Raw genomic sequence first — 24,565 nt, 5'->3', positions numbered from 1 at the left:
CACAAGATGCCGCTGCGAACGCTAAACCGCAAGTTAAGTGGATAAGCTTGGGGCGGTCAATTTGTTCCATTGCCAAGTATACTGCACCGACACACTTTATTCGAGCAAATACCCAGTATGTACCTGGCAGATACCTGGAATGCGCCGCTCCTCACCTCTGACAAGCCCCGTTGCGTTTGCCTTCCCAGCCTGGGTTCATGCCTGGCTGACGGGCGGCTGATCTGTTAAATGATAATGATTAGGATTTAATAGGCTGCAATGCTTCGCGTGTCTACCAGATGGCATAAATTCATGAATTGTAATGCAGTATATATATATATACTGTGCAGTATTGCAGCCAGCGGGAATAAAATGCTTCAATCCCTGCTTGGAAAATACCTCAATGCACCCGGGCAGAAAACAGTCACAAACCTCAATACACCCGGGTATACCCGAATTCGTGGGACTAGCCGAGCTCGAATAAAGTGTGTCGCCAGTGTAGGTATCCATTACTGAGATTGGAAGCCGTAACCGCAGAGTCAATTTAATCAAAGGCTTGTAGGTTTCCCGTCTCAAGTGGTACTCAGATACAATGTATCTCTGTCCCAGTTAATGGCGCGTCTTGAAAGGCAATTCGCAATTGGCGTGGGAACTTGGTCAATTGACGTGAGAGCCTGGAACCGCAAGTCAATTGACGTGAAAATCCCATAGCCCAGCATTGCCAGTTCAAGAAGAAGCCAAAATTCGGGAAGGAAAAGGGCTAGCAACCTGAAATGTGGTGTGCAGCCCCAGTGTAACACCCCAAGCACGCACATATGAAAATTATAACTGTGGGATAAGGGAAACACATATTTTTAATAAAGTGAATTTTTGGTTGCAGGTTTAAAAGGGCAGGCAGGATGCATTTTTTCTATTCGTCTTTGAAATGCAGCTAGTGACCAAATGTTTTTACATACATGAGCTGGGGGCTCTTCCTACTCAAACTTCACAGACCCCTCATTGAGGCGACGCCTCTGGGTCTGGGGAAGATTTGCAGTTGAAAAACCCCAGAGCCGCAAGTGTGAAATAGCCAGGATGGTTTCTCAATGAGAGATCCTGGGCTAATTCACACCTTGGGGGGAAAACCCTAGCCTGGAAGAAGCCAGGTAAACAGGGGAGGGCACCTATGCTAAGTAGCCCAGGTGGCAATGTCACACGGGCGCTGTAGTAACAGGAAATCCAAGATTGCCCACTTTGCAAACTGTGAGCAAGTTGAGGATTGGGGAATGAGAAAATTCCCACGAGGGGGATTGGGTGGGCATGTTGGAGATAGGCTCTCAAACCCTATATACATGCTGCCCAAGCTATCCCCGTTGTCTTTCGTTTTCCATTCTACAATGTGAGCGGACTTCCATCACGCTTCTAACAGCGGATAAGAGCAGCAACAACCCTGGGACTCAAAGAGTCTTATCACATCGGAACCAAGGACATAACTCTGCGCCAGGACTCCGTTATTGCTGGGGGTATCTACCAGACCCCAACGAACCAGAAAGGACTTGGCAACGTTCACAGAAGGATTGGGCTGGCAATTTGCGCCTTTGCAAAAAGACTGCAATTTAACGGACAATATTCTGGTGCTTTGCACTTTTCTGGACATTCTATCCCGTTTCTACTTTCAGTAAGTATTTTGTTAAGTATATTCTGAGGTTGTCGTGTGTCTGTCTAGTAAGGAAATAAATGACAATTTATTTTGCTCAACTTGTGTGCTCAATCTACAGTAGTCCTCACAAATATAAAATTGTATTACAGGTCTATCCCCATGACACCATCCTGCTCCTGACTCCACCCGGACTCAATATTTGCCACAAGGACACAGTCTAATTTTATCTGCTGAACTGAAGCTACACTATATGTAAGTTTCTACTTATTCTTACTTGTACGGCACATTATATTTTACTTACCTTTGGTGCGCTCTGTGTTTTTTTCGTATATGGTAACGAAAATTAACCCTATTTTATAGACATCAATTAACCATTACGTAATGAATTAACCTCTCGTCTCCATGACAGAGAAAATAACTGTAAAAATAACAATGGCTACGCCCCCCAGAAAGGCAACCTAAATTACTGTAACAACCAAGCAAACTATTTAAACATTCCTGAACTGACGTAATGAAAATGTACCCTATTTTAGCCACCGTTGAGCTATTTACCACATTAAATTGGGCTCAGTTCTTCCAAACAAAATAAAGCTTATATCTTTTGTCAAACCAATATCCGATAAGTATATAAAATTATGCCAGTACAAGCCTATACCACCACCTTTTAAAACAACATGCCTTACAACCATACTCCAAATAGATTTTACAAACCCCAGAACCAACCATTTTAAACATGGCACGATTGCGTACCAAACTAAAATTACCTTAGGGAATGCAACAGAAACTTGGTCAAATCCCTTTTAATTGTATGAGTTAAATCCAAAGTCTAAAAATTGCCAATATCATATTAAAAATAACATTTGGCAACCTTATTGTTCAACAATAACTGTGGTAAAATTTGTTTCCATTTAAGCCCCTTATGCCCCAACTAATGCATTGAAAATTGTTTGGCTGTCAAATCCAAATTAACATCGTTTGATCACTGTCTCAATCTCATAGCTTCCCAGTGGATAAAATAATGTCTTAGTATCTAAATCACCTTCCTTCCAACACCTGAAAAAAATAGAAAATATATGTTATTCCCTCATTAAGTTAGGCCTTACATACAACCTGAAGTGCTATGACTCCCAAAGAGCAATTATTTTAATGAATGAATAATTTAAACCAACACGTGCGGCTCTGTTGCTGCATCTATACAAATAAAAGCAAACAAAGTTCATTATTAGCAATTCCCAACATCCATAACAAGGCCATAGCACATAAATTGAAAACTTAGTCAACCATGCTCCATTTTCCTGTACAAAATGGACCCTGAACCTTAGGCCTCATCTTTAAATAATCTTGCATGTTTATTTAGTACTGAACATATAAGACTACCTGGCAATATACTAGCATACATAGTTGCAAACCCACCTCTCTCCCTGACTGATCTGCTTTTGAGTACCTAATAAAAATGCAATGCATCATCTGTGACGTCTACATCCGAAATGAACCGACTGCCCGTGCGATTTTTTTACTCACTGAGACTAGCTCAGAGCAAAAAACACCATTGCAAAAACTGCTTTAAACAATTTATTCTCAATAATTGAAAAACAAACACTATTCAGGTTTCAAAATCTTAAGCAACAAACCTGGTGTGACAGGCCTTCTTTTGTGTCCCACCGTTCTACCTTTTGCATTATCTTTTAACAGCTGCTTAATTGAAATTAATTAGTCCAATAATTTTGACCTGCCAATTGAAAGAAATGCAATATCCGCCATTTTTTCACAAATATCATCAACTAACAGCCCTCTTTGTACCCAGTTCAGTATGAAGCTTACAAGAATCCCTTGCAACATGTCATCATCCATTTCTAGAAATTGTCTCTTAAAGCTACACCAGCTGAGCCATGCATTTACATACGTTTGCAACACAAGTTGCCTGTAATAAGTAAGACTTAGGGCCTCATGCAGTAAGCGTTGATAAGGGAATTATCGCCATTTTATAGCCAAAATTGGGTTTGAGATTCAGTAAGCGCCGATAAGTGCTTGATATCGCCATGTTTCGGAGCCGATTATTTTGTTATGGCCAGTCGGCTGCCGATAAGCCTGTTTTCGCCACTGATCGCCACTTTTTTAAATCGGCTGGATTCAACAAAAAAAACCAGCTTATCGGGCCTGATCGGCACTACGAAATTGAGATGTTATGGCCAATTTCTCCCGCCAACTAAAGTTGGCAGTTTGGAGGGGAGAACGATCGCTAAGGCTGCCGCAACGGCACTTAGAAAAAAAAAACTTCTGTACATCAATGGAGTCAATGGAGCGGGGACGTATAACAGTATAGTACTGTTTACGTTTCATTGCTCACAATACAAACGTCATTTGCATTACAGTGTGGGGGCATTCCCTGCATTGTGTCACAGCTGACGTGTATTATTTGCATAACATTATACTTTTACATGTTTGCAGCATTTGCGGGTCACATTACTCATCATGTGATGATGTGCCAAGGGAAAATACTATACTCAACTCTTAAAGGAGAACCTCACATCATATCACACATTTTACTGAACTGAGCAACAATTATTTACATGATGTTACACATGACACACATACACCGTATATTCATGTTCCTTTACATTACACAATGCTTGTAATGTGACACGCATCTTTAAACGTTCATGTACATCTGTCTTCTCATGTTTACATATAGTTTTGGGTCCTCCCTATTTTCATGACGTCACTTATTGGACGCTCAATCACATTGCATGTTTACATTGTAACCGTAGCATTACAAGCACTTCAACCTAACTTATACACACATGTACAGTAATTCAGCATTGGGACACCTTGTTAACTCATTCTATACCAACTATCCTCCTTACAGAAATGCATGCATATGCACACGACTATTCATTGTTGTCAACATGTCACAATAACATGCCTAATTACACATGTTACACAAAACTTTTCCCACGTCAATCTCAGCCTTTTTGCCTAATTACATGACTGACTGTTGCGTTCACAAGTGTTACATGCATTGCACATGCAACTATTTATTTGCAAGCAATGTTTCTACAAAGGTTCACGTCACATCATTGCCAAATATCATCATTCCCTGCAGAATACACACAACAAATACTTATAACATGAACTGCACACAGCTTGCCACAGAAGTACTTTATTATGTTAATGTAACACCTTGCATTTTACTATGTCACCTGACATCATCACATACCTATTTAAAGGACGCCCATTACCTGATCATTCACAGCTACTCATTTCAAAATGTTGAGATTGTTTAGGAGACGGAGGAACATTCTTTTCTATGACATGCTTGATGATGAAGACAATCATATAGGGCAAGGGAGGGACACACCGAGTGACAGTGACAGGGACAGTCACGCGGATACGACAGGGACAGGGAGAGGGACAGGCCGAGGGACAGGTAGAGGGACAGGAGATCAGAGGAGAAGACAGAGGAGACAAGTTGTGCCTCGTCCGCGTGTGTACAGGGAGAGAACCCTGTTAGATGGGATGAGTGAGGAGGAGATTGTAAGTCGCTATCGTTTGAGTTCAGCAGCAATCTTAGCTCTTTATCAGGAGATAAGGGGAGATTTAGATTTTTTCACAGCCAGAGGTCGTGCAGTCCCTGGGCTTGTTAAAATGCTGTGCTCATTACATTATCTTGCTTCCGCGTCATACCAGACAACTGTGGGCATAGTGGGCGGGGTCTCGCAATGTACATTCTCGCGGGCCTTGACCCAGTTTCTCTATGCACTCAATAGACGCGCTAGGAATTATATTCATTTTCCTACAGAGGCGACAGAGTGGCTGGAAGTCAGGACTGGCTTTTATAATATAGCAGGGATACCATGTGTGCTGGGTGCAATCGATTGCACACATGTTGCTTTGATTGCACCTAGTCAGAGTGAGCATGTGTACCGCAATCGTAAGCACTACCATTCACTCAATGTACTGCTGCGGCTGAGTTTATTCGAGCATTTGCCCGTTCTCGGCCGCAGCAGTTACCTGGCTCGCGCTGGAGGGTGCCGGGCGCGCGCCGAAGCAGCGGAGGAGAGGCCCGCCGATCGTGGCTTCTCCCTCTCCTCTCCGGGTCCGCCGGGTCCCCCGGAACCCCCTGCCGCCGTCCCCCACATCGCGGGACACCAGGGCTCCCTCGGGGAGCCCTGGACGCGCGTGCAGGGGGCGCAGGCACCCGATGACGCGTGACCGCGCATCGGTGACGCGCGGCACGCCGAGGGGATGCCACTTGCAAGCCGGGAAATCTCCCGGCTTGCGGAACTGGCCACACTTCAATAAAGTGTGTCGCCAGTGTACAGGTGGTATGTGATGCGACGATGAGGATAATGCATGTGGTACCCAAATTCCCTGGTTCCAGTCACGATTCCTCTATCCTGAGGAACTCTTCAGTCTTCCATGCGTTCGAAGAGGGACATTTTGAACATGGTTGGCTGCTGGGTGAGTACACATTTACATGTTCTAACACAAAACACATTTTTATTTAGTAATGTTGGCATTGTACAATTTGATCACTAATGTCAGCTTATGTGTGCTCCATTCATTATAGGTGACTCAGGATACGGAATTAGGCCGTGGCTCTTGACTCCGGTGCTAAACCCTCAAACTGAAGCAGAGGAGAGGTACAATGCAGCCCATATATCTACAAGATCTGTTATAGAGAGGACATTTGGCCTACTCAAGACCAGATTTAGGTGTCTGGACAGAACTGGTGGGGCTCTTCTATACAAGCCTCAAAAAGTGTCTGATATTATCCTTGCCTGTTGCATTTTGCACAATGTTGCACTCAGGCACAATGTACAATCAGACCTAGCTGAGCCTTTGGTAGACGAGCATCCCACCCATGTAGCTGCTGAAAATGAACAAACAGCCAGTGGTGGCCAGACACGCCAGAATCTCATCAATTCATTTTTTTCTTGTAAGTAAAAACATATATGTTCCAAGTTCTACTTTTATAGTTACATTATGTTATCTTAACAATAATGTTTTTTTATATACCCTTCTGGTAGGACACAGATGAATATGGGTTGCACACCTTTCTTTTCTCTGCTGTGTGCACAAAGGGATGTGGCACCGGTATGTTATTGTTGCACAGGTTATATAATCCCTCTTCAATTGTACTTTAGTTGTGTGTATGTGAATACAACTGGGGTAGCAAAGCACTAATATTTTAGCATTGTGTTGTTCCTTATGCTAACACAATACACATATTATGCCCATACTCATTCATGCTTCTAGTATGCTTACATACAATGTTATTGGTGCAGTGTAACATGTACATCCATATGATGTGTACACCAGCCTGATTTACATTTTGAATGTCATGAAATATACATGGTGTTGCACATTTAACACCAAATACACACTTTGCTGTGTTGTTTACGGTACTGAAGATGGCATGTCAATGTTTGCAATTTATATATTGTTCCTTTGCATTATAGGTATATCTCCAGTATGACTGATCATGGTATGTATATTTGCTGACATCTGTCATAAGATGTGCCTACATCAATCTTCCTATAATTATTTGAAGTCAAAACCCAACATATTGGTTTAAACACAAATGTTACATATATGTACTTTCTGTATCATGTATATGCATTTAGCTACTCTTGAGCTTTCATGTGCATTGTATTAGAAAATGATTACTCACATTTCATCACATTTTATGTATGTTTCCTTATAAATTCCATTAATGTAATATAGAGGTGTTTGGAGACAAGGGGATAACTGTAGTTATTTCTTTACTTACGGGAGATCATTCATCACGGATGAAATTGACTGATCATAAAACTCCATGCATGAATGTCTGCAATCACAACAATGCGTACTACATCTTATATTTAGCAATGTTGGTGTTTTGTAATGCTAGGAATTAATAGTCAACATTAATTTACATTTGTGACATGTGTATGTATAAGTCACACGTGTGTGGATGTGTCCTACATGTACCAAGTGTTAAACTGTTAACAGAGAAGACAAATTTGTCACTAATGTTACTGTCATTTAGCATTTATAATTTACCAATATGACAATGTTGGTAATATTTTTGCAATATAAATCACGTCACTTCATCATTATCATGATGATAATTATCAAGTATTGTCACAATTGTAACGTTAATCACGTGCACATTAGCATAGACACACTTTGTAAGACAACTGTTTGTGTCTGTATCAATTTGTGTAGGATCCATGTATAACACCGACAAATGATAACACCAGCTTTATTATGGTAGCTTATATCATCATATTGACTATACTATGTATTTTTAGAACGTTTAATAAACACAGTAAACTATAGTTAGTTAGGTTAATGAAATATACACAGAAACGTACTTCATTACATGATGTTGATGTCATAATCAGAACATCATGCATTGTAGGGGACCACAACATCTGGCCAATAACATTATTTGCTACAGTCCCAAACCATTTTATCAACATACCCATGTAACAAGAGATTTTTAACAAGAAATGGCTAGTTGGTTGTAAGTGTCCTTTACCTTGGGAGAAGGAGTGGCTCAGTGAGTAAAGACACACACTGGCACTGAGATTTTGAAGCAGGGGAGTCTGGTTCAATTCCCGGTGTCGGCTCCTTGTGACCTTGGGCAAGTCACTTTATCTCCCTGTGCCTCAGGCGGCAAAAAATAAATTGTAAGTTCCACGGGCCAGGGACCTCAGCCTGAAAAATGTGTCTGTAAAGCGCTGTGTACAACTAGCAGCGCTATACATGAACATGCTCATATTATAATTATTATTATTATTATTATTATTGTTACATAGTTTCGACAGTCATACGTTCCATTACACAATAGAATTCACAAATGTGTTAGCAGAGTGGGAATGGTTGTTATATATAAAACACACCATGCCATAAAATGATAGTAGTCATTAAAGAACACTCAATAAAAATTCATGAGGCACTATTTTGCAACATCATTATGTTAATTAAGTGCTTATGCAATATAGGCATAAGGGTATCACATTTTTAATTGTTTGTTAATAAGCGCTGCAAGCAATATAAAATTAGTTCCATATGTAGTATAGTAGTCGGTGGCTCTTCCTCACAACCATCTCATATAAAGGTAGACTCTTCTGAAATCATACATTGATCCGATTGTATCTTCCCCGACATCTCTGAAATACAGCAAACACATGATGGTCAAATATGGCACCTTACTATATATGTATCCGTGACAACGCATTACACAGCTCTATATGATTGTGTACATACACACGTCACTCACTTATATGTTAGAAGTACAAGTGTACATCAGTATGTAATGTTTCTTTAAATTTGTAGCAGGCATAACTATGTATATGATGTGAACGTTGCCTGTATACTGAAAAATGTGCGCGCACATCTTAGTGTGCGCACGCACTTCACGCTTGGCTGCACTAACTGTTAGCGCATGCGCAAAACAAAGCGTACGTTGTGCGTTCAATACATCTTGAAAATACCATTCAACATAAAATCTTTATTTCAAATACAATGAATACGAAACTACATTCGTTCTAAACGAGTACATCTGTATTCTTTTTAAACAGACGTGTTTGGACAGAAAGGACGGCCGATAACACAATGCGCAAATGCAATACGTGTGACGTCATGTTAAACCAGCGTGAAACGCACGCTAACACTCCTCCCACTCAATTAACATTCGGCTAACGCCCAGTGAACGGCCCCAGTGTATGACACAGTGCAGTTACCGTAACTATAACAAAACAACACAGCCAATAGGCTTTGAGGCGCGCACGTCGCTTGGGGGCGGGACTTACATCCGTAATCCTTTTTAAGGACGCCTTGGGCCATGACAAGGGTCCCACGTCATACGTGGTGGACCCGCTTTTAAATGTTGCATGATAACAAAACAGGTATGTGTTACAGTTATGTTAAAATGTTGCTAATATGGTTAAAGGGATAGGAAAGTACGTATATTTATTCCGTCAGCAATGTGTACTACTCTTTCAGGTTATACTATATTGTATTCGGCAACAATTTCTTTGTGATCGCTACATGTTATGCAGTCTGCAATGTTACGCTGTATCCACGCATTGAAAGGGAAAATGGTGGTTAAAAAAAAACAAAAAAAAAAAAACATTTAAACGCACAGTCAACGCATAACGGTTGTTATATTTACCATTCTTCTAGAATTAACTCTTCGTCTGGCTGCAACTGGTCGCTCCAGAAATGCAAGGCATTTTCATCCACGCTTGACCCACCCGCTGAATCCAGTATGACACACATCTCCTCCATGAAGCGCTCATAGGAATCGCCACTGCTTTCTTCAAACAATTGGTCGGGAGGTAGGTTCATTTCTTCTGGTTCCCATTCCAATGCATTTTCAGCTGAAAGGCTTGGTACATAATCATAGTACTTTTGTTGTTGTACAATGTGGGTTTCAGGAATGGAGGGTGCAGATATTGCAGCAGGTATCGATTCACACGGAACAGTAGTAGCGGATCCATTGCTATTGGCATTAGGAATAAATATGCCTTTCACAACAATATATGTGCCCTCTTTCAGGGTAAAATGCTTTTCCTTTGCAATCTTCCAGAAACCATAGGTGTGTTCTAGCTTATCCTGCACACGTTCAAAAAAGTCATTAGTTGATAAAGTGAATCTTATTGAGGAATTAAAATTCCGCGCATGCCTACGGTCTTGGTAATAAGGATATTTAGCTCGAATCAAATCATAGATTTGGCGTGTGCTTGCTTTGTGTCCGCGACTGTTTAAAATTGCTTCTGAAACCATGTACTTATACCCTAAAAGGGGATTCATATTGTTAACGAATTCATCAGCCATGTCAGAGTAGCACAAAAGATGTGTGCAGTTCTGTCTTCTTTGCTCATCAAAATGATTCTGCTCAATGGCTAACAAATTCCTGTGTTTCGTTTTCAAGGTCAACAAAAGTAACTACTTTTACTCCTTATTTCAAACGCCAATTGGATGTGTCCTTTTAATTGGTTTAAGTTTTGTGGTTAGTGATAGGCGAATGTGGGAAAAACATGTATCATTTTTTTATCTCGTTTGTGAAAACATTCCTACACTTATTTCAGTAACATTGAGTTTTCTAGAAAAATAACAAAGAGCACTGTGTGAAAATAGTGCTTAGACAGCCAAATCAGTAAATACACACACCTGCAAAATGAAATGTTTTTTCCCCACATACTTTTCTGTGTGTATTTGAAAGTCTGGTTAACTACCTGTCTGCATGAGTTTAAAGACGTGTGTATCTATATATATATAAATCTCTCTCATAAAAAAATATATATATATATATATATATAAAGTGTATATTGTACTATATGTATAGTGTGTGTGTGTGTGTGTGTGTGTATATATGTATATGTATATATATATATATATATATAATGTATCTTTTTTTTTTTTTTTTTATATTGCAGGAGTACACACAACATATTGATGGCAGTAAGTAGGCCTTGTATGAAACCTATTTAAATGGTGATAAACATGAGTGAATTAAGTCATAAACATTTGTTTGCACCCAATAATGTTAGAGGCTCACACTTAGTATAGTTGTCAAACATTAGGCCTGTATTATTAAAATAGTGTGTTTTCACAAGGAAGCATGAAGTGTATGTTTTTTGTAAATACATCTATACCAGTTTAGATAGTACTATATATATACACACACACACACACACACACAGTGTGTGTCTGTGTGTGTGTGTGCATATATCAATACATACTACATATATTTTAGTATAAATTCAGAGATGTTCTTGAAACAAGAACACATAAATGATTAAAGGACAACATTACAATGGCCACCAAAGGTAAGTAATATTTAACACAAAATCCTGCTGTACACGTACAAGAAAGATGTTTGCAGTTAAATAGGTGCTTTTATAATTGCATGAAAATAATATGCACATGCAATGATTACATCAATTAACACACCCAAATGCAATGTTTTGCTGCAAAGTCAATGGCAGCTTCTCTAAACTTAGCAACTGGCTCCTGGTGGACCATTACTGAACAGACGATTAATACATCAATATTTATAACACTATTCATTAATTAGGAGTGTTAACATTTCCAAAAATTCACGTGTACAAGAACATACTTGAAAGTTTGGAAACAACACAGTCTTCAGCATACATACAATAGTAATTAGATAATCTGAAGTCAACAAAACAAGGCCAAAGACATATTTTGTGAATTTAAAAAAAAAATTTTTTTGTTCTTTTTGCGAGCGAGTAACAGGCCTGCTTGTTGTCTCTTGAATTTTCCTTTTTCTTTTGCCACCAACTTTAGGTACAACAGAGCCACTTTGAGTGGCCTCTGGCACTTCACGGGCAGGGCTTGTGGCCAGTGACTCACCTACAGGGCTTTTGGGCAGTGACTCACCTACAGGGCTTTTGGGCAGTGACTCACCTACAGGGCTTTTGGGTAGTGACTGTTCACCTACAGGGCTTGTGGCCAGTGACTCACCTACAGGGCTTGTGGCCAGTGACTCACCTACAGGGCTTTTGGGCAGTGATTCACCTACAGGGCTTTTGGGCAGCGATTCACCTACAGGGCTTTTGGGCAGCGATTCACCTACAGGGCTTTTGGGCAGTGACTCACCTACAGGGCTTTTGGGTAGTGACTGTTCACGGACAGGGCTTGTGCCCACTGACACATGTGAGCAAGTTGGTAGACACTGCACAAGTGATGGTTGGTCTGTTTCATGTGTGTCTTTTGTTGTTTTTGACCAAAAACTGGTCAGTAGTAACTGCTTGTGTTTTCTTTTTGTGGCCTCCTTTGTAGGTGTCAGCTGCTGAATTTGTACAGATGGCAGCGGTAGGATGTCGTCAGGAACCTGCACAGCAATGTCTGCTACTTGACTGGTAACATTTGGGCCTGGTGAATGAATATCAGAAGCATGTGGTGAAAACTGACCTGCATGAACAGATCCTGCCTGTGAGCTGTTGAATTGTGGTACATTAGTCATTCTCCAGTAATTAGCTTGTGTTTGCTGAATAACTAATGCTTCGAATGAGGTGTTGATTTTTTGCAACTGTTTAGGCACTTCAATGAAGACTCTGTGGAGATGTGCCAATTGTGAAACTGTTTCTTCCTGCAGTGCAATCATCCTTTCCAGCACTGTCATCAGGTCAGAATGGCGACGATTTTCTGCTTCCACAATTTTTCCCTCAGAAGCTACAATTGCATCATATGTGGTATTTGCTGGACGTTTTGGCGGTAAAACAGTTTCAATTGGAACCTCTTCATGGTCACTTGCTTGTATTTGTGTGTCTATGGCGGTGGCGGCGGCATCATCATCATCATCATCATCATCATCATCATCAAAATCCTCTTCATCATGTTCTACAAATAAATGTACACATTATTAAATGGCATGTTAATCTCTGCTGTGTTACTATGTAATTGTACTGTGTCATAAATAACAACTAACATGTTTCCATACGTTTTATAACCTCACATTAAAAACTACCTTGACTTAAGAATAATGTTTGGACTCAGTATGAAATATGAGTGACTGAAAACTTGCTGTAAACTCACAACTCCTACATGATAGTTAACATCACTAACACAATACAAGTTGCCTTACACTTCATTTTCACTGACACTAAGTAATCCTATTTAAAGAAGATGTGCAAAACAAATAATGAACATGACAACATAACATATAGAAGAGCACATATTATATGGCCACCAACTGATACACTCACCTTCTAGGTGTGTTGAGCTGGCTGACCCAGGTGAAGACACTTGTTCAGTCTCAGGTGACACATGTCCTTCAGGGGCAACTATATATAACAATAACATAAGTTTTACATTTACATGTGTAAATATTGAACAAACAGTTATTGTATGTTCTGTATTTATGAGTACCTAACAGCATCATTTCCTTAACCCAAAATGTGTGTGTGAAAGTGAACATAAATAGTTGTAATAACAATGTACATGCCTGTGTACTTAGAACTTTTGAGTTCCCTAACATAAAACATACTATGTTCCTGCAGTAATGCGTGAGGATAAATAGATAAAATTTGTACATAAAAATCATATGTTGTGTAGTGATATCAGTATCATAATGTACATAACTATCATGAGATGACCATTCACAATGGTTATCATGAAGGTGGTCATATTGCAAAAAGTGTTGTTTTTGATAGAGGATATGTGTGGTACATTAATATAAGATGTGGCACACATGAATGTGGCTGTGACTAAACAAGACAACACATGCAGTGTGTGATAATGTGTCGTTGATAGTAGTAGTTCAACTATAGATATGAGTGAACTAATGTGTGACGTACGCTTTGATAAGTAATGAGTTGTTGGGGCATTTAGTAGCTAAAGTTAAGCTTTCAAATGAGTGTGATTAACTTCAGTTGTGCTAGTCAGGTTGTAAGAACGGTATTCCCTTCCCCAAAAAGCCTAATCAGCCACACCTTTCAATTACTTGAAACAGGTGAAAATGGTGTGAACTAAGTTGACCCTAAAATGAGGCTGCAATTAGTGTGTGTGCTGAACCCCACCCCCTCTGTTGAAGTGTATGCTGTGATGAGATATTAATTGCAGCTGCTTTAACACAATGGTAGATGAGCTAAATAGTCGTGTGCAGTTTTTAAGTTATGAAAACAATGACATAAAATATGATACGTGTGCCTCATTATGCTGTCTGTATATGACTTAAAGCAAAAATGGACCTTTTCATAAACAACTATAGATGTGTTAGTGCAAGTGATGTTTGTAGGCCGTTGCATGCAATATATTTGATGCATGCTTAAAATAGGCAGTAATGTCATGTTTGTCGGAGTAAAATAAATAAAATACACAATAATATTATACATATTTCTGTTCTGTACCTGTAGCTAGTAATAATTTCTCATTAACATGTGTTACACATGTGTACTACCCTGTTGTTCCCCATCTTCGCCCACCATCAATTGCTTCCACTGCAGCAATGCATTTTGGGAATTCACATGTAAATGAGCACGCAATGGCACGTGCTATATTAGTTACTGCTTTTAGTAGGACTACAACATATATGTCTATTTTGAGATATATATATATACAGAATCAGACATATACATATATAGATGCAGGTATGCTTATATTGTGAAGACAGTATAAAAAGCAGTGTAACTAAGCAAAATAACTGTAAGCAACGACACGCCTAGTACAGTAATATTTCTCACCTGGTGGAAATTGTGAGGGGTAAATTCCTATATCACGGTCACCAGGTAAGCCTTCCACGACGACGGGAAGTAATTTTGCCCGAAGCAGCTCCTCCAATGGACTTAATATGAGACGTTGTGGTGTGGGCCCACCTCCAGTGCCAGTAGCATGCACGCGTTGGTGTTGTATTTTCTTTTTCAATTTGGACCTAATATCATCAAATCTCTTGTGACAATTCCGCTTGTCCCTCACATGATTCCCACACGCATTGACACCAATGACTATTGTGTCCCACATTTCTTTTCTGCTTGCTGAACTTGTCCGCCCTTGAAAAACATATAAAATATATGAGGTAAATGATTAATAATAGAAGCACCAGATTCCTACACTGCTAGCTGTTCCAAGAGATAGCAAACATGCTGTTTTATGTGTAATATGTGAAGCACATGAGCATTCACTACTAAACCTATACATGTAAGCAAGGTTGCATTCATATTGTATGCAGTTATGGCAAATTGACCGCCTGTGTTTAGTTGTCCTTGTAAGGCATGATAAAAAGCTGTGTTTCCAGACTAATTAACATAGAAAGATATTCTGAACCCATATTTGCATATGAACAAAACTCTGATGACCTAGGATCACATGTATTTGAATAATAAATGTAAAGGTACACTTACCTAGTAAATGTCCATATATACTGTCATAGTGCTCCAGAATGCCAGTGACAAGAGCTGTATTTTCCTGGTCATTGAAGCGAGGATTACGTGGCTTCTCCACACGTTTCTTCCGAGCAGGTTTAGGGTCAGAGCTTGGCTGGTGCTGACTGGACTCTCCTTCTTCCAATAGAAGAGCCTCCAAAAGCTGCCCACCAGCAAGCACGCCACCACCAGACACCCCATCAGCAACTGCGCCACCAGCAGCACTCACAGCACCAGCACTCCCACTCCTAGCACCAGCACTCCCACTCCTAGCACCAGCACTCCCACTCCTAGCACCAGCACTCCCACTCCCAGCAACAGCACTCCCACTCCCAGCAACAACACTCCCACTCCCAGCAACAGCACTCCCACTCCCAGCAACAGCACTCCCACTCCCAGCAACAACACTCCCACTCCCAGCAACAGCACTCCCACTCACAGCAACAGCACTCCCACTCACAGCAACAGCACTCCCAGCAACAGCACTCCCACTCCCAGCAACAGCACTCCCACTCCCAGCACCAGCACTCCCACTCCCAGCAACACCACTCGGTGCACCAGCAACATCACTCCCCTGAACAGTACGTTCACTCCGACGCGTACTCGCACGAGTAGCACTCCCACTCCCACCAGCATCACTCTTCCCACGCTTTGCGGGCATACTTCCAGCACTCACAAAAAACAGACAACTAATGTACAGCCAATCACACGAAACACTTCCACATATAAAACAAGACAAAGATGTAAACAAAACAACAATGGACAAAGCTCACCCAATACACAACAAGTCTCTCCGTCAATATGCAAATGTTCAATCAGCCAGCTCTGTGCGTCTCTCTCTCTCTCTCACTCCCAACAACACAGAGAATGATTAGCAGTACACGTTGCCTTTAAATATGGCGCGCAATCCAATACATGCTTGTTTCGCCTGATTCAGCAAGATTTGTGATTGGGCAACCTATCAGCACCCCGCCACGCACGCCGATACACCTGTGTGTGATCGGCTAATCATCGTGAGAGTGGGCGGATTTGTTTTCGGGTTGATTTTGAATGTATTCGGCACTTACTGCATACGGAGAGGAAAAATCGCCATTAACATGACTAATCGGTAAGCTTGCCGATTTCACTTAATCGACGCTTACTGCATGAGGCCCTTAGTTCTACACGTTAGGTTACTAACACATGGTATATGTGTATATGTGTAACCCTCCTTATCCGGCTCTGAAGGAGTTTACATCGAGTTGAACTATATACATGGCAATGCTCAATCGCTCATATCTGTTCAGGGTGCCTGGTCGGTTCAGGCTGAGTGAGGATATGCAGATACAATAAGGATGGTTGCAGGAACGTTTATAGTACAAAAAGAGCTTTATTCACATCCGTTTATAAGGCTCTCCATACAAGGACATACTTTATATTAGACACTTTAACTGGTGGCAAATCATAAAGTTATGCTGTGCTTCTTCCCCTGGTAGCTCTCACTCCTACTCTGGGGAGGTACTTATGCTTGTTTGTCTAAGTATTGGTTAGAGTGGAAATCTCCTTCGTAGTGTCAATAGTGCCCCATCTCAAGTGGTCCGCTGTTGGGAATACACTCTGTTTCTGGGATAAGTATCCCTTACAGTGTACTGCATGCTTTGTCCATGCATATTGGATTGGAAGTTTACTAAGGACTGATCATTTGGGCCGATCCGATTATGCTCCCGAGCTACTACTCTGAGAACTCCCGAGAAGCACTTGCTCAGTCCTCTTCCCGAATGAAAACAATCTTGGGCCATTACTGTACTATAGACGCTAAATAATTAGGCACGTTCCTTAACTGAAAACAATAAATAGGGACAGGACACTCTTAAAATACATATCTATACACTTAAACATATTTACAAAATGCACGGTGAAGCCCTCTGCCAGAACTTTGAGTAACCTGCTTCTAGAACATTGGTGTAGCCAGGTCCTCCGTTTCCCCCCCTTTACCCCCACTGAGCAAGGAGAGACCCCTGCTGCGTGTCGGGGAGCTGTGGGGGTGGGCACGTCGCTGGGGGCTCCCAGCGGCATCTGACACAGGGTGCCGCCATATTGGACAAGGTTCGTGCATGCGCAGTAGTGCTGGAGTGGCGGCGGCCCTTAGACAGTTGCGCATGCGCAGTGTACTATGCGCACACGGTGGCCAATAGAGATAAGTTCCGCGAGGACTACAAGCCCCATAGTGCTCAGGGGTAGGAATACCAGGTGACGCCAGGTGGCCAGATCTCCTGCAGTATGAGATACATGTTGTGCGCTGACAGAGGAAGTAGGGAGTCAGTGCCAGGAGAGGATAGGGGAAGGAGGTTTATGTACAGGGAGGCAAGTATCCCCTGCACTAGGCCAGAGATTCCCCACTAGGCCCCAGCTAGGCCCTATTTATTTCTATAGTTTGTGGCTGATTTAGGGACAGGCCCTTAGATAGGGACCCTGCCCCTTTAGGATTGATTAGGTTGAGGGACACAGCTGCTACACTGAGCAGCCTGACAAGAGAGGTCTGGGACCAGACCTTTTCGGAGGTACATAGACACTGTCTTCAAGGTGGGATCACCCCATAGAGGACAGCAACCCACGCGGAGACCAAGACGTCGCGGAGAATATTGCTGGATCCGCGGATCCCTGGCTGGTTCATCTGCACACCAGGGAGCTGGGGCACCCGGCAGGTACCTTTATTAAAGTGCACCTACCAAAGTACACACACTTAGTGGCAGCGCTGACCACAGGACAAGGGTGGGGTTGTATTGTGGACACTACAAGGGTAAAGTGCCCGAGGGCCTCACACAGACTGTGGACACAGTGTAGGGTACACGGTGGAGGGTCACGCCTTGCATGGTGCGTGGGTAGTTGTATCTATAGTACGTATCAGTATAGAGTGTTAAGAGTGTTTAGTTGGCCGTAAAGGTTACTGTTATATCATACGTTGTGTGGTTGTGTATTGAATTGTGTCCTGTGAGGGGCTCCTTCCACTCCATTAGGATCCCTCTCAGGTGGAGGCACTGCACCAGTATTTGGAAGTATATCACCCCAGGCTCCCAGAGGCGGAGACTTAGGCTCCTGCGAGTCAACAGGTATATAACAGCATCAGTGGCTTCTGTGTTCAGGGGGTTAAGCTATTTATCATTCAATCTCCCCATGGTAATGTGAAGATTGGATGTGTGGATGTGAGGATGTGAGGAAGGTGGGGGGTCACCCAGGGGTGTGTCAAGTCACAAGTTTAGCCCTTGTACCCCCACCCTAAGTGATATTGGGGGTCTGCTTCTTATCTGGCTACTTTCTAGGTGTTGGGCTGTACCTGCTAGGTCCGCCATTGGATATAAATGACGCAATCCAAGGATGCAAAACACACACAGACCTTATTGAAGGAATTAACCCCTCCACTGCCTGCACCTAACAGGACTTACACTGGAAAGGTCCAGGCAGAGAAGTAGTGGCTAGGAGGCTATGCTATACAAGGATCATGAGTCAGACACAGTAACCTTAGCAGCCATTTTATCTGTTCTAACATTATGAGTGATTGGAGTACAGTATGTGAGATGTATGCAAGATTGGTGTTTGTGCAGTTGATCCCAGCAGAAATCAGCCCCCACTAATTCTCAGGAATAGATGTTCTGACTCTCAGAATATGTGACCGTTGAGATAAGAAAGCACTCACTTCTTGGTTTTTTTTGTCTCCTTACAGCAACACAGGCTCCAGGGAAAGAGTAAAAACACATGCGGTGTAAAGGTCAATTTGTATAAACTATAGAATTTAGCTTGTACAGTATAAGTCTTTTTTTTTGCATTATTTTGTATAATTTCTGTATTTTTCCATTTTCTAAGCCAGCCCCTTCTGAAGGGGCATATTACTCATTGGCAATGTATAAAATGTATTGTCAGTCATTTTTCTGGCAGATAGCTTTTTTCAAAGCTGTCTCCCTGCGTACGCTTGTATACAATAAAAAGTCATTTGATTATTCTGAACCCTAATATTTTATTGTATTATTTATTACCACTTTCACAGTAACATCACTGGTCACAAGATATCCTACCTCACATGATGGCGAGGGGCAATACCAGAGGGATCACACCCGGTTAACCATTAAGGCCGTTAAGCCTAGAGTGGGGCTACACATGCTTATCTCTGCAACACATATTTAACTGAAGACCTCTGAGGACCATACAGTATGTACAGTATGCTCACTACTGGGGGCCAATTTGCAGTTACATTATTTATCGCTGTGACATGGCCTTAACACCTTTCTAAAAAGGACTCCAAATAGAAAACTTTTTCTCTGGCTGATGAGTCAGCAGGGAGCTGGTTAATAGCAGCTACAGACAATTAACTAGTCTGAACCTTGGCTCATCAGTCAGGTAGAAAAGCTTCCTGCTTAAACTGCAGGGGATCTCTCTAAATATGTGCGGTCAAAGAGGGAACCAGACCCTCTTTTCCAGGACACAGCAGACCCTGGAACCAGCCAGAAGGTGCACACCACTCTCTCATCCAATGATTTGATCCTGCCCTTTCCCCTAAAAAAACACTTTCAGCCAATCCCTAAAAACCTTATGTAACCCTACCTATTAAATCCCTATACTTTTTTCCCAACAAAACTCTCTAGCTATACTATTACCAATCACCATAAATTCCAACCCACCAATGTGAAAAATGGGTCATCCCCAGTCCCATGATGCCAATTGGCTAATTGCCTGTAAGGGTACCAGTCCTGGGTTTGGCTGGAACTCACCCTTACTTGGCTATAGAGGTTCCAGGCAAATCTCTCCCTGAACTGAGCAATTGGGATTAGCTGTTTCTGAACTCACACTCAAGTTACCTTGTTGCTGCCTTCTGTGCACCTCTGCCCCTATTGGCTCCCCGTGATATTTAGGGTCAGCCCTTTCACCAGGAAGGGGCTGAGCATAATTCTTGAATCCCTTGAAGACTTTCTTAGCCAGGGACTAAGAGGGATCTCCAACAGCGAGCTGACCCACACGACCCTGTGCCCCTGCTACCAGAGGAAAGATCTTCAAGTCCTGCATCGCGACTGTGATCTGCTGTCTACAGATGGGTAACATGTCCCAAACATGTCATGCTGTGTGATTATCTAATTGATGTACGTGCAATACTCACCCTTTCATTATAAATTGCTTTTATAAATATACTACACTATGAGGTTTTTGTTTTTGCGCTGTTCTTTTTCTTTTTTTCTTGTCTGCAGTATACCCTGCTCCAGAGGCCTTCATTGCTTCCAGTATATACCATCCTTCCAGAGGTCGTTCCTGTGCTGAAGCCCCTGTGCTGAAGCTTTCTGTTTCCAGAAGCCTCCACCTTCCAGAGGCCATTCCTGTGCTGAAGCCCCTGTGCTGAAGCTTCCTGTTTCCTGAAGCCTTCTGTTTCCAGAGGCAGTTCCTGTGCTGAAGCTTCTAGTCGCTGAAGCCTTCCCTGGTATCGTCTCCAGTCTGTGACTTCGACCATCGGTTCTGTGATGAAGCGCCTGCGCTGGATCTCCAGTGCTACAGCTTCACTGTTCCTGTGGCCGTTCCTGCTTTGCAGTCTCCTCCTTCTAGGGACTTTATTGGACTGTAGCCCCTACGCTAAAGCCTTCCCTAATGCCAATCCCAGCCTGTGACCCTGACCATCGCTCCTGTGCTGCCTGCCTTGACCCCAGTCTGGACTTTGTTTACTCTGATCTCTCCAACCCTGGCCCGGCTACCCACGATTGCGGAATCTGCAATCCGGACCCGGCTTAGCGGCTTCCGGTCGGTATTTCTCTTTCCCCACCTCAGCCCTGCGGTCCGGTCCTAGTTTGTGGCGACCCCATCCGTTACATTGCCAGTGTGGATTTCATTCTTATGAATGCATCAGAAGTATCCCTTTGATACAGTGGCCCATATTTGCTAAGCAATGCTATTCCATAAGACACCTTCAGGCCCAGGAAGACACCTTTATGGCCCATACAAGTGAAAGGTCCATAAGATATTTTCCAGCATTGGAATGTGTCTTATGGAATCTCATTGCTTAGTAAATATGACCCAGTATGCTCAGATGATAGTTTTAAGAAACCCTTGAATGTGGAATAGTATATTGTTGATATTGAGGATACAGTTTGGAACTGCTTACTAATAAAGTATTTATTAAATGCAAGCTTTTATATTAATTGTGAAAGACACAAAACATCAATGAGTATACATTCTTGAACACTTCCATGTTCAATATTTACAACCTTAGCATATAAGTAAGCACACACAGGTTGTGCAAGCAATGCACAAAAGTACATTTTGAGATTTTATTTTGAGAATTGATTTTGAACAAAAACTGTCAATTCCACCACATGAGCACATAGTATTGTGGGATCATACTCTTTGCATATGACAACCAACAGACAGATGAAAAAAAATCAGTTTGACAATCAATAACTTTGTGCAATTTCCATTAAACGTAATTTGCAGCAGTGCCAAATCAGTCAGTCATTTCCTAGAGAACCTTGCCCCCCAAAAAAGAAAATGTTTGTACGTTATTTGGTTTTACAAATAGCTACAGAGAATGGTATTTCCTGCTCTACCCCAATTATGCTGGAGAAACCTACATTTAATATGATAATGTCCACAGCAACCAATTACAATACAGAACCATCATTCCAAGGGCCTGGACTGAAAGTGAAATATGTTCTTTGCTGTTGTTATAAATATTTTGAAAACAGAAATATCTTATTTGGTGCATTAAGTGTGGTGTACGTGATTTCTCTTGTATCTATACATGATAGAACTCCTTCCCAATTCCAGCCATATTTCTGCCTGAGGTATTTCACACATAAGGTATACATTACACATACATTATCAGTAACAGATAAGATCTTATGCACAACATTAATGTGCATAGCTTATAGCACACTTCCACATGTTGAGCATTTAAATACTTTACATATATTTATACAATGCGCAGATAAATATGAAATGACTCTTATGGCAATGTGTGATGGTGGAGGGTAACCAGGCTCTCAAATAAAGGTTAAGCCCATTTTTGGTAACCCCTGATCTGTGTATAAGGGTTCAAGAGCGTTAGCTCTTGAGCCCAGTAACATTGTATGCTTCAACTGTACTTTGCGTAAATAAAGTATTTGATGTGTTTTTGCCTTTCAGGGTATGTCAGCGAGCAGGGATTGCTAGGGGATGAGTTTCAAGGGGGATTTTGTGGAGGAATTTTTGTCAGAATGTGTCTAGGTAGTTGGGGTCCGGAGTTGTTGGTTCCCCTAAAAATGTACCCAGGAATCATGCCTGATTCCCGTATACATGTAGGCACATTTTCCCGGCAATATCTCCCCTTGAAAACGCAAGCGTGACTCATCACTAGGGTACCCTGCTTCAGCATAGCCCAGAAAGGTGAATGGGGCACAGGGATGAACAAGTGTCACTGTAGCTGAGGGGATCCCTAGGTTAAGGGGGGTACTGTAGCTTGTGCCCAGGTGACCCAGAACCTGTATTGGGTTTGTGGGTGCCCCAATCGTAGATAAGGTTGTGGGGGGACTCTCAGAGTCCAAACTAAGTCCCAAAAATAGTGTAAGGGGAATAAGGCTGATAGGAATAAAGTACATCTTTCCTAATCTATTCCCCATACCAAGAGACTTAGAAATGTATTAACCACGCTCTAGTAATACACTGTAATGTACTGCAATGCACTGTAATGTGCTTGGGACTTTCGGAACCAATGCCCAAACAGACTGCTAAGGCTAACCCATAGGCGCCAGCCTCTAAAAAAATCTCTTGGAAACCCAATTTTGTGTGGTTCTCAATGGACGTCACATCGCTTTATACGGTAATTGAGCATCCTCTGGGGATGGCAGCTGCACAACACTTTTTGGAACTTTCTGACTTATCACCTTCACAAACCACTTTCATTTTAGACTCTATTCACTTTTTGTTAACACTCAATTATTTTTTGTTTGATGGTGTTCACTATCTCCAAACACGTGGAACGGCTATGGGTACCAGCTTTGCCCCATCCTATGCAAATCTTTACATGGAATGGTTGAAATCGTTCCACGTGTTTGGAGATAGGAACTCAAATAGGGATCACATTATCTTTTATCGTCAATGTCATTGATGATCTTATGTTCATTTGGGAGGGTGATGTAACTACACTTTTATTGTTTAAAGATTCACTTAACATAAATGATTACAATTTTAAATTCACTTACACTTATGATTATCAGAATTTACAATACTTAGATCTTTTATTTTATATGGATTTTCCCTTAATATACACACAGATATTTTCCGAAAGGAAAATTCATGGAATACATATCTGAGAGCGGACAACTGCCACACTAAGAACCTTATTAAATGTATACCAAAGGGCCAATTTATGAGGGTGAAATGAAATTGTTCCCAGGAGGAGAACATCCAAAGATAATCAAATGACTTCTATAATAGATTTCTTGCCAGGGGATATAGGCCACATGATCTATTACAAGCATGGGGAGAAGTGAAGGAAATTGACAGAGATCAATTATTAAAACGGAAATCTAAGAAGGTCTCAAATTTTGAGAGCCAACTTTTTAACACACAATTTTGTCAGCAGGCCAAAGATATCAGGTTAATCCTGGAAAAACACTGGGATATCCTGTGCCTGGATCCTGTCTTGGGGCAGGGTTTACCACCCAGCCCCAATATTGTGTTTAGAAAGGCTAAAACCATCTCAAATTCTCTTTCATCCAGTTTATTTTCATCACACATCGATGGATCTAAACAATTGACTAATGGGTCGTACATGTGGATTTCTGCAAAATTTGTAATTTGATGATACCGTCCAAGACTTTAAAAACTATGTTACTAAGGAAGTGTTTCATATACAGAGTTTTATTAACTGTAAAATTACATATGTTATCTACCTCCTCACTTGCGGTTGTGGGAAACAATATGTAGGACGGACTACAAGGTGTTTGAAAGTATGTGTCATGGAACATGTTAGACTTATTAAACATAAATATATCCTTCACCCGGTCCCAAAACATTGTCAAAAGTGTTGACCAGAGGGAGGCCTATTGGATCTTTTATTTGAAGACCCAGGTCTCTC

General features: G+C 41.6%; 1 protein-coding gene across 1 annotated transcript in view; it reads right to left on the bottom strand.

Moving 5' to 3' along the window:
• LOC142492329 (uncharacterized) overlaps positions 1–13,460 on the bottom strand; it is a 43,046-nt gene extending 29,586 nt beyond the window's left edge. Inside the window, exons 1-2 of the mRNA XM_075594982.1 lie at positions 13,345–13,460; positions 11,817–12,979 (exon numbers count right to left, since the gene is read on the bottom strand). Coding sequence (XP_075451097.1) covers positions 11,817–12,979; positions 13,345–13,441 — 1,260 coding nt within the window. The 5' untranslated portion in view covers positions 13,442–13,460. The remainder of the gene's footprint in view (positions 1–11,816; positions 12,980–13,344) is intronic.
• Positions 13,461–24,565: the final 11,105 nt, after the last annotated feature.

This window comes from Ascaphus truei, chromosome 4, assembly GCF_040206685.1.
Source record: "Ascaphus truei isolate aAscTru1 chromosome 4, aAscTru1.hap1, whole genome shotgun sequence".
In the NCBI taxonomy this organism is placed as follows: domain Eukaryota; kingdom Metazoa; phylum Chordata; class Amphibia; order Anura; family Ascaphidae; genus Ascaphus; species Ascaphus truei.
Note: the sequence above shows the minus strand (reverse complement) of the source record. Positions and strands in the feature narration are given on the sequence as shown.